The 12,151-nt window shown below is 43.4% G+C and overlaps 1 protein-coding gene across 3 annotated transcripts in view; it reads right to left on the bottom strand.

Moving 5' to 3' along the window:
- LOC147015244 (ras and EF-hand domain-containing protein-like) overlaps nucleotides 1-12,151 on the bottom strand; it is a 130,289-nt gene that overhangs the window by 52,420 nt on the left and 65,718 nt on the right. For all 3 annotated transcript variants that reach the window (XM_085849814.1, XM_085849813.1, XM_085849812.1), the window contains exons 8-9: nucleotides 10,755-10,845; nucleotides 9,473-9,684 (exon numbers count right to left, since the gene is read on the bottom strand). In XM_085849814.1, the coding sequence (XP_085705940.1) occupies nucleotides 9,473-9,684; nucleotides 10,755-10,845 (303 nt within the window). The remainder of the gene's footprint in view (nucleotides 1-9,472; nucleotides 9,685-10,754; nucleotides 10,846-12,151) is intronic.

Consider the following 12,151-nt stretch of genomic DNA (forward strand, 5'->3'; position numbering starts at 1 on the left):
CGCAAAGCACGACTGAACCCACATGGTCGTGACTCGCCTCAAGGGGGAATACTCCCTCCCCTCGTTCCTGGAGGAGGCTATCCCGCTGCTCGCACCGGGTCCCTGCACGGTCCGCGAGCTCACCCCCATTATCCTCCACTACCTCCGTGTGTGTGTGTGCGTCACTTACCCCGTCTTCATCGTGCAGTCTTCCCTCTATCGTTCCCATCTCCCGTGTCTCTGCCAACTCAGTCACCTCTTCACCCTTTACCTCCCTTGTCTCAACTATTATTTCCGTCTCTTCCCTTATCTCCCTCGTGCACGTCTCCGTCACCCCAATGAGTTCGTCCCTCTCGGTTACCGTCACCTTTTCTGTCACGACCCTCGCCCAACACGCCCCCCGAATTATTTTTTCACCCGCCTCCACCGCGGGCCTGTCAGCCTTTGCACCCCCTCCCAGCTCGTTCGCTCCTACACGTGGAGTCGCCATTTTAAGTTCCCTGCTCACGGCCTTCATGCCCGCCTGCAGGCATCGGCCCATGTTCTGCGTCTCACCCCGCAGCTTTTTAGTTTCTTCCTTCATGTTTGTTTCCATTCCGTTCATTTGCTTGTTCATGCCTTTTATTTCGTTTATAAATTCATTTGCGTTTGTATCCATCTTTTCGATCAGTTCCGCATTCATTTTTGCCAGCATGGTGAATAGCTGGGCCATGTCGGGTGCGCTTGGGTGAGCCGTTTCGGCAGGGATCGGAGGGTTTTGGTGGAGAGGGGGAGGGGAGGTGTCATACACCGCGGCCGCCGCCGCACCTATTTCGGGCTCTGGGTTCAGTCGGGCGAATCCGTGTTCCTGCACAACCAACATTTCCTGCACGGGGATTTCATCCTGGACCATGGATTCTACACATTCTACATCCATTTCTAATACCCCCGGCTCCCGCTCGCCTTGAGACGCCATCTTGCTTCTCGTAAAGCGTTAATTTAGCTCGCTCGTAATTTGGAGGGAATCGGGGGTCGCTTCTCTCACCCCTGGACCGATTCCCGTGAATTTAGCTGGAGACAGGAGAGCCCGTTTTCCCGTTCTCCGATACCAGTGCCGCGAGGAGGGCGATGAGTTTATATCGCACGACCTGACACCAGTGTTGCGGATTCGCGCCCGCCGGCGTGCGAACGGCCACCTTACTCGAATCGCGGCACGTCGCCCACCGGACGGACAATCCAGTCGTGACCCTCTCGGACTAACTCCGGGAACTAGTCACGGGTGGACCTTTCGGCCTCACCACGATCGTGCCAATCGGCCCCCCGCGTGGGATAGGGTTGCTCGCCAAATTCGACCTACCTAAGTACCCACACGGAGGGTAGACCGGGCGATCGCACCTCGCCGCAGGTCGACTTCGGACACGGGCCACTTTAAGCGACCCGTTCCGTACTATCGGTATAACCGAGCGGTGTTATCGTCGGCCCCGACGGTTCGATTAATTATCGGGCGTTTTAGCCCACGACCAACCCTTTACGTGAAGTAAGATGGAGATTCAATAAAGGAAAAGACGAAGCGAAACGGGAAAACAGTTCAACAATAAGCACATTTATTTCGCGATGAACGGAAAGCACACATATACAATTACACCAAAAGCAAATGTAATAGAAGAAGAAACACAATATTACACAAAAAGCAAATATAAAAGAAGAAGACAATGCAGAGCTATCCGACTACCGAGCACACGGCAACACTTATACAATTTTACTTCACAGACGGCGCCGACAACACATATACCCAAAGCAAAAGAAAAGGACCACCCTCAAGGATGAGGGGGGTAGGCGGGCCTGGGGCCGAGACCGCGTCGGGCCTACCCGTCTGATGATGAGACGCAAAGTGGCGGTGGCGCCCCAACTCCGCGGGCCTCGCGGACAGTGCCTGGTAGGGGGTGGGAAAGGGGCCCCCTTGTCGCACTATCTCAGCGCAGGGGGAAACAGGAGGGGGTTGTTGATGCTCGGGGGATGGAGGATATCTCCCTGTCTCGGGTCCCGCGACGAGCGTCTCCACCACGAACTCGGTCGCGCCGCCGGCCTCTCCCTCCGCAGTTCCCCGAATCCGACGCGAGCACCCCCTAAACCGCCTTCGCCGCCGCCGCCTCTCCACAGCTTCGTCCGATCGCCCTCTCCGTCTCCTCTCTTGACTCGTCCCAACTCTTCACTGGCTCCGTGAACTCCCAACTGACTCGACTGCCTTGACTGACGAACGCAGCCGTTTATATCCCCCGTGGCCTCGCTCTTTCACCTTTGACCCTTTACCTCCGACCCTTCACCTCTAACTGGCTCCCCATTGGACCGAAGAAAAGTGGGCGTGAATGCTTTTTGATCCATGAATTTGCATATAGCGACCACGCTCCAACGCCCTGGAGGCGGGGCCAAATCGCCCCACGCTCACCGATAGGACGGAACAGAAGTGGGCGTGAGTCGTTTTTGATCCGTTTTCTTCGGAAAGTCTGTGATGTTTCTGAACACGCTGCTCGGTGCGCGCCCTGCACGAGTCCAGTATCGGTGCCCACAAGTGGCGCAAGAATGGTGGTGATGCGATGGTGGCGAGTTGTGACGGTAAAGGTCATGGGCTGTTGTTGTGAAGCGGCGTTGTGGTTGGTGGTTGTTGTGTGATGGCTGTTGAGACGTGGTTGGTGGTGGTAGTAATGGCGGCTGGTCCAAAATAAAGATAGTAAAAGAAAAACGGCTATCCTGAAGAGTCGCAGCCCGACTGAATGACATTTATTCCCTCGAAACAACGGGTTTGGGCCTAACTACACATATATTTACAGAGATATCTCACCTAAGGGACCTGAATGGTGGTTTGTGAATTTCGTCAACCACAACAATATGTATATATATATATGTATATATATGTATATATATATATATATATATATATATGTATATGTATATATATATATATATGTATGTGCAGTATATATGTATATATATATATATATATATATATATATATATATATATATATATATATATATATATATATATATGTATGTACAGCATATATGTGTATATATATATATATATATGTATATATATATATATATATATATATATATATATATATATATATATATATATATATACATATATATATAGCATGGTAACATTAAAATAAACATGAAAAAACAATAAATACAGTCAATTAAACATAAACACAAGACTTTTACCTTTTACATTTATTACAAACAGTGAGGTGTTTTTTACAAAACAGCGAGGTGGGTGAGGGTAAGTTACGTACTCGTATTGTACTCTGCCGTAAATAGAAACCACAAGACTTAGCTCAGGATCATGATGATGCTGTGAGAGTGGAGACTTGGGAAGGGGATTCAGCGATCGGAAGAGCAGCATTAGCTTTATGACGAAATCACCTGCAGCATTTTTTGTTGTATACATTGTCAAGGCTCGTATGAGAGCGAACACTCAACGCACAGCAAGGGAGGCATGAGATTGGCACAGAGAAGAAGGGTAAGACGACCCTTAACCACCTTACCTTGAACCTCAGAGCCGATCTTTCCTGCTTGGAGAGAAAGGTACGATGTGGCATCCTCTTCCAGAATAATCCCATTTCATCGGTGTTAAAAATCTGCTCCGGCTTAAATCCCTTCACCTCAATTAGTTCCTTGAGCTGCAGTGGATACTCTTTTTGCAGCATCATGGTCTGCCGATGCTGCTTCCCCGCCAAATTTTGCATGAGGGAGGTCGAATCCTCTCTTGAATTCCTCAAACCAGCCCTTTCTGGCATGGAATGTGTGGGTAGCTGTCGTTGAACTGGAGCCTTCGGATTGATTTCTACATTTCAGGAAGCACCTCTTTTGATCTGCTTTGACTGAGATGCTTGAATGGCGAAGAACCACGACTATTACAAAGTTAAACACTGGTGTGGTGATGTGGTTTGAGAATGTGTGTTTGAGAATGAAGCATGAGAACGGGGGTTCGAGTCTGGGTGTCAGAAAATAAGGGTTTGAGAATGGCGGTTTGAGTCCAGGTGTCGTAAAGTGAGTGTTTGCGAATGCGGTTCGAATACGGAGTTGGCAAATTAAGGTTTTAGAATGAGGTTTGAAGAATAATGAAGGTTTGGGAATGATGTTCGAAGGAAAATGAAGGATTCGGAATGAGGAAGAGAACAATGGGGAAGATTCTACTTGCAATCATTGACCCTGTAATGGCGGTCCACAGACGCTGCATTTTCACCTTGAGCCAACCAATCTAATAACTTGATCTTTTCGCCCAATAGCATAACCTTTCTCTGCCTTTTGGCAGAGTTTGTCCATCGCTTTATGTTTGTGCTCATTAAAAGCGATGCACAAGAAACAACACAAGTCTCATAATGGGATATTATTGTATTCACATGGGATGGACGCAAACGATGACTCATCCCAGCAAAAAAAAAAACCGCGATTGGTCGAAATGAAATTCTGTGATAATAAAATCGAAGCACAATAGGTTTCCCATGATTGGTCGAAACCCGCGATATTTGAGGGTTTACTGTACTACACGTGCATACAAATACAGTAAGCTGTGTATGTTTCAATCTGATAGCTTGAAAAATTCATCAGGTTTGGCAACAACAAAATCAAAAAATATCCCACTTAATTATAATGGGGAGAAATTGTTGTTATGGACACCGTTTTCTCTTTGCCACATGGGGCTTTTCTCTTTGCTCCGTGGGACTTTTTATATTGCATGCTGAACTTTTTCCTATGCCATTAATGAAGATGGACAGAACCTGATAAAAAAAGAAGAGAAATTTAATTTTTTTTTGACACCCTCTAAGCTTAGTATTGAAGTGGTTTATCAAGGAGGAGATTGGGGTGGGGGGGGGCTGTTGATTATGACTGTTCAACCCTAAGTGTTATTTCAGAAAGCTCGCAGATAGACGGTCTAACGGGGTCTATAGGTTATTAGGGGACTGAGGGTTATAATGAGGTCTATTGGGTCTTCGGCTTATAAAGGGTCTAAAGGGTCTCATGAATCTGAATGAATTTAAGGGTCCTAGTTATTGTTTGTATGTCCATGTCCAAAGGGGCTTATGGGTCTAAAGCGTCTTCGTGGTTGAAGGTGTCTTAGGGATCTTAAGGGTTATAAAATGTCTTCAAGGGTCTTTGGGGTCTTCAAGTTATAAAGGGTATTTTTGGTCTGAAAGGTCTTCAGCATCTTAAAGGGTCTTAGAGTTATAAAGGGTGTTAGGGGTCTTAAGGGTCTAAAGGGTAATACTGGTTTTTGGGGTCGAGAGGGTCTTAATTTTGCTATGATGACCATGATGTGATGGGTCTTTGGTGTCTAGTGGGTCCTAGGGGTCTTCAGGGTCTTATGAGTCTTAGGGGTCTAGAAGGGTTTTAGGGGTCTCAAGGTTATTGTGGGTCTTTGGGGTCTAAAGACTCGAGATGCTTTATAGGGTCTTCGCATTATAAACGGTCTTAGTGGGTCTTTGCGTTCTAAAGGGTTGAAATGTTTAAAGGGTATAAGGGATATAAAGGGTCCAAAGGGTATAAAATGTTTAAAATTGTCAAAAACAATCTAAAAGGTCTAATATAAAGGGGACCAAAAGGTGTAAGGGCTCGAAAGGTCTACATGTCTAAAAGGTATGATCCAACAGTCCATGATTAAAAGAGGTAATTAATAGACAGTCAAGGTTGAATAAGTAATTAAGACATATTCACAGTCCAACTCACATTCAAACAGTACTTAATGAATGGGCATACTCTCACGAGTCGATCAAAACTTCACCTTGACGAGGGTTCACCGTTCACTCATGTTTTTCAGTTTTATTTACAGTATATACTATACATAGATATCAAGTGAATCATTTGAAAATTGACGATTTATGTGACCTGGACCATTGATCTATTGACCTCAAAAACAATAGGCTTCCAGCTGGTGATGTTCACACTTTTCTGGAACTCACAAGGCCTAATTTTGGAACACTATCAAGAGGGGGGCACAATGGTAAACAGTGTCCATTATTGTGAAATGCTCCAGGACCAGTTGAAACCAGCTATTCGATGGAAACGCCTTGGGCTACTGTTAAAAGGTGTTGCATTGTTGCATGGCAATGCCCCTCAACACACTGCCACCTGTATTGTGTAAATCCTCCTGCAAATGAACTTTGAGGTGCTGGAGCATCCTCCGTACAGTCCTGACCTGGCCCCTTCGGACTTTCCCCTGTTTGGTCCACTCAAAAACGCTTTAAGGGGCCACCACTTCGCCAGTGACCAACAAGAGAAAGAAGCTGTGCATGTGTGGCTCGTCACTCAGCCAAAACCATTATTTTTCTGAGGACATACAGAAGCTTGTGAACCAACGGACTAAGTGTGTTGAGAGGGACAATGTGGAAAATGATGCTGTTGTACATGCTCAATTGTAGTTATATATATATATATATATATATATATATATATATATATATATATATATATATATATATATATATATATATATTGTGGATACTTTTTGATTGACCCCCGTATATTAATAACCAAAGTTGTCCAGATCTTTTTGGAACACCTTGTACTCACGAATCTTCGATTTCGCAAGTAATAAACAGACAGACAGACAAATGGACCCAAGTGCAATACACTCTCCTCTGGTGAGAGTAAATATTTATGAATCACTTTCAAAACGGTATTCTATTTGTCTTGAGTGCAAAAGTTTTTTCTTTATCACCGAAAATTTAATTTAGTTGTTCACAAAATAAAACTTGCGCTGTAGTTATGTTTTTGAACACCAAAAAAGTTTAAATCCTAAACCATAAATTTTGTTGTCTATATCCCAACATCTTTAATTCTTTCTTTCTTGTTTTTTTCTACAATAGATGTGCTCTGAGTTGACAAGCTGATTTTAGTGGTGAGCTTAACATTCAATGACAGCTATCATTTGTTTGTGAGAACAGAAGGAAATGTCCACTCTGAAAGGGGAGATGAGTAGTCAGGCTAACGATTGTTTTATTTTTTTAATGCGGCCGCTGACAAAGCCGCCGGTGGCATTATGTTTTTGGGTTGTCCGTTCGCCCATCCATACGTATGTATGTGTCTGTCCATGCTAATTAGCCCCCATTGGACTTGGTCCAAAGCGGGGGCTTATTGATTTGGTCTCGGTTTTTGTGTCCGGGCACGCGTGTGCGCCTCGGCAACCATATCTCGGACATGTATGGACCGATTTTATTTGTACTTGGCACAAAGACAACACATGATGGTGCACAAATGTCCGTCATTTTTTTCGATATCAGATCCAAGATGGCCGACTGGCGACCATTTTCGTTGTAAAAAAACGGATGTTGAATACGTCCTCAACCATTTCTCAGACATGCATTTACCGATGTTGTTCAAACTTGACACACAGATAAAGAATGACGCCTTACATGTGCATGACAATTTTTTCAACATCAGATCCAAAATGGCCGACCGGTGGCCATTTTGTTACTTATACGTGTCCCCAATCATTTCTCCGACATGCATGGTCCGATTTTGTTCAAACTTGACAAAAGCACAATACGTCGTGGCATACACTTGCACCTAAATTTATTTTGTGATCTGATGAAAGATGGCCGACTGGTAGACTGGCGGCCATTTTAGTTGTAAAAAACCCCCAATGTTGGACACGTCCTCAACCATTTCTCGGACATGTATTTACTGATGTTATTCAAACTTGGCACACAAATGATGAATAATGGCTTGCATATGCACATCATTTTTTTTTCGAGATCAGATCCAAGATGGTCGACTGGGGGGCTATTTTGTTACGAAAATGTGTCCCCAACCATTTCTCAGACATGCATGGTCCGATTTTATTCAAAATTGGCACAAGCACAGTACATGATGACACACTGGTGTACTCGCAGACAGACGGTCTAACGTCTGCTTTATTTTGTGTTCCTCGCTCTATTTTGCGATCTGATAAAAATGGCCGACTGGGAGACTGGCAGCCATTTGAGTTGAACATTAATATGGGCTCGCCCTTCAACTCCATACAGGAAAATTACGAAAACAACGGGGGTTTCTGACATTTTATGTCATTTTTACTTGTATTTTTTTATGTCAACCACTTATCCAATTTCCATGAAATTTTCATGATAGGTGCAACTACTCATGTGGCCTATTTTGTTGATAATCATGACGTCATAGGTCATGTGGTGTAGCAGCCATGTTGGAAAAAAGGTCAAAGTTGGGACCTCTGTGTCTCCAAAAATGCTCCAAGGAAAAAATTGAAATTTGACACATGTGAAGTACTCCCCATGGGAAACAAGTGTGCGATTTTGATGATGTCATAGGTGGCTTCGTTATGACGTCATAATTGCATATGTCAAATGCTTTAATCTGATTAGTATGAATATTTTTGAGGGTCATCTAGGGATAAAATTGTGTGTGGGGGGGGGGTGGAAATTGATGACGTCATTGGTCAGGTGGTTCGGCAGCCATTTTTTAGCATAAAATCCTTGGAAAGTCTTCTCCGAAATGGCTGAATAGATTAAGGTGAAACTTTACAGGTATGATCGCCTATTCATGAGGAACAAAAAGTTATCCACCTATGATGTTAGATGCCAGGGGATGCCACGTGTTTACAAATAATGAATAGGTCACATGGTCTGGCAGCCATTTTGGTTTGAAAAAAATATTTTCAAAAAAATTGTTCCACTTGAACTGCTTCATCAATTGACATGAGATGTCACAGTTATGATCTATAGTCACGAGGAATATAAGTTTAAATTTAAACCTGATCGGACGTATGGTCTGGCAGCCAGAATTATTTAATATTTTGAATATGGGTTCAGAGATTGAAATCAAAGTTGGTGCAAGTATTACCATGATGCAATAATGTGGGCAGGGGCATATCTGGCGATATTGCGATGTCAAAGAGTGCCCTTCTAGTTTCTAAGAGCACCTCCCCCTTGTTTTGGTTGCTGGGGTAATTAATTAATATAAGCAATTAATTCTTCAAGAAGGCTAATGGTGGAAGACTTCTCATTGTCAGAACAGAGACAGAAAGTGATAAAGAGTGAAAGAAAGAAAAAGAGAAAGAGAGAAAGAGAAAGAGAAAGAGAAAGAGAAAGAGAAAGAGAAAGAGAAAGAGAAAGAGAAAGAGAAAGAGAAAGAGAAAGAGAAAGAGAAAGAGAAAGAGAAAGAGAAAGAGAAAGAGAAAGAGAGAAAGAGAAAGAGAGAAAGAGAAAAAGAAAGAGAGAAAGAGAAAGAGAGAAAGAGAAAGAGAGAGAGAGAGAGAGAGAGAGAGAAAGAGAAAGAGAAAGAGAAAGAGAAAGAGAAAGAGAAAGAGAAAGAGAGAGAGAGAGAGAGAGAGAGAGAGAGAGAGAGAGAGAGAGAGAGAGAGAGAGAGAGAGAGAGAGAGAGAGAGAGAGAGAGAGAGAGAGAGAGAGAGAGAGAGAGAGAGAGAGAGAGAGAGAGAGAGAGAGAGAGAGAGAGAGAGAGAGAGTTAATGCACAGTAAGAAGGAAAAATGCAGCTTACTCATCTTCCTGGCTGAGAATGTCTGAGGAAGAGGGCCCAGACTTCAAACCATATGGTAAATCCAACGTAGCATGATTGTAGCCCCATGAGTTATGGTGCGTTTGAGGTGAGTTGGAGTGTAAGCTACAGGGGCTTGATGGCCGCACTTGTAGGTAGTCTAGTTGAGGAGGAGGAACAGAATGAGGACGGTAATGGCGTCTCTCAGGTGAAGACTGCGTGAGAAGAGGGGGAGGAAGTCATACACACACAATCACACAAAGCAATAGTGGATGCAAAAAGGAAACATTGGCACTAAAAGAGGTAATTTGATCAATCATGCCTGTGCTAAATTAAAAAACCCATTGCTGTCATTAATTAATTTAGTTATTAGCCTCCTACTGGTTTTACCAGATGGGACGACAGGTTTGCTCTCCGTTTGTCCATCCATCAGTCTGTCCATCCCACCTGTGGGTTTTCAGACTTTTTCCCCCCATACCCTTTAACACATTCAACTGAAACTTGGTACATGGCTTTATTATGATAAGTTACAGAACAAGTTCGAGTTTCAGGATGTTTCATCAATTTGTCACAGAGTTATGTCCTTTTTGGACCTATAAAATGTCACATCAGTAGGGGACATGTATTACAAAGCAATTCTCGCTCTTGTTACGCATGTCATTGACGTAGCCGGAGTCACCCACAAACTGTGTCTTACTCAGCCCACAGATATCTACACCATTGTGGTTAAGCTCTCACTTAATAATGGCAGTCCTTCTCTCCAGCCCTTTATTGTTGTCCAGCATAGTTCTAACATTCAGGAGGCAACAGCAAGTTTGAAGTGAGGCTCCTTCGACTAAATAAATAACGATTTATTTTGTTATCACATCTAATTTAAGAAATTTGCGACTGAACTCAGACTTTTGTACCCCACTGTCGATAATCACTTGCAGGGGAAACAGTCAGTGAAATATCCCCTCCACAGGACAACCTGCTGCATGATGCAATGTCGTGTCTGAAAAGCACCAGGACGAGGGTTTATCATCAGGTCTTATTCTGTCAGTTACTAAAACCTTGACAGGACAACTAAGAGGTGGGCATGCTATCTCAGCATACTTTCCACCAAATGTAAACAGGATCTACCTAAAACTGTTTGGGTCAATACCAGCAGGACGTGTGCACTATTCATTGGATGGTAGCAAAGGCGGCTGTCCTGTCCGCAGGTAGCATTGTGGGAGAAGGTTAAGTGGTCTTTTCATGTTCATACAGAGATTGTGCACAGTTCCTCCGGCCAGATCTAACTTACAACTCGGCTTCCTCTATTGCTGTGACACAAGGACTGCTCCACGACTGCACGCAGTTCATCATTGCTGTCATTCAATTGGCGCCTTGTAACACTGCAATGAAGTGACAGGAAAGAAAATTATGATCATCAGGATCTGAAAGAGAATGTTACCATCCCCTTTCATTTACTTTGATGATGTTTACATCACAAAGCAAAGTTCAATCTCCTATTCAAAATCATAATTTGAGTAAAACGAATTGTATTTAAAAAAAATGCACTGATTGACATGGATACATTTCAGGAAGTGCGTTTTTATCAAAATTACACATTGAATGATTTGTTGACCAAAGCGTATCAGAATGACCTGATATAACCAATGTGATATAATAACCTCGTCGATTTGCAAAAAAAAAAAATCGCAAAATCGACGAAAGATCGCAAAATTGTCGATTTGTTCATCCACAGAATTGTTGATAAAAGTCATCCTGCCCAGCACAATAATGGCTGAAGCATTTACAATGATTCCAACGGAGTGAAGCGATATTCTCTCTTGGGTATTGCACCTGTACCAAAAAAAACAAACCAAAACATTTTTATCGGATTTAAAAACAACACACCACAAAAGAGCACCGAGGCAATGACGTCGTGTTGGCTTGACAATGCACGGCCTGGTTTTACACTCTCGTAGAATATGGCTGCGGTAGCATTGTGAAGATGGTAAAGTGTTTTGTTCCAGATTGTAATCTCCAATTGGAGAGTCGTACTTGCAGCTTTTATCATTTTCCGAAGGAACAAAGTGTTAAGAAATGTTGGATTAAACAAATAAGGTAATTTATCGCTTTTATTCTTCATCTTCCTTCTCTTTATAACGGGTGAGGTCCAACAATACCAAGCTTCTGCCCAGCCTTGCCCACAATACTCCTCCATCTCCCCCTGTCCTCAGCCAACTCTCACTCCACTCTCCAACCACACCCACCTTATTGATATCCCTCCTTGCACAATCTTCCCATCTCAACCACGGTCGACCTAGTTTTCTCCTATCCACTCTCGTTGTTGTGGTTCAAACCCCATCTGAGTTATAGCAGAGATATTAAAATGGTACGTGCTGCTTCCTTGCTTGACGATTAGCATTTAAAAGGATAGATAGCAGACAAACAATACTGGGAATATATATATATATATACATAGTTTTTAATGATATTTTACTCCACATGGGGCATCAGACATTTGGCTATCTGCTTTGCAATCCCAAATACTGCTCTCTGACCCTTCCGAATCTAAACGTTCTCCGAGCATTTTCTAATGTGCCTCCTTCACCTTCGCTACCTCTTTCTTTGCCGCCTTCTTGGCTGCCTTATAACTTTCATACACTGCCTCGTCTGCCACCATACCCTTCGCCTTATACCACTCCTTGAAAC

This window comes from Eptatretus burgeri, chromosome 12, assembly GCF_056783735.1.
Source record: "Eptatretus burgeri isolate ZD-2024b chromosome 12, Ebu_testis_v1, whole genome shotgun sequence".
Lineage (NCBI taxonomy): Eukaryota > Metazoa > Chordata > Myxini > Myxiniformes > Myxinidae > Eptatretus > Eptatretus burgeri.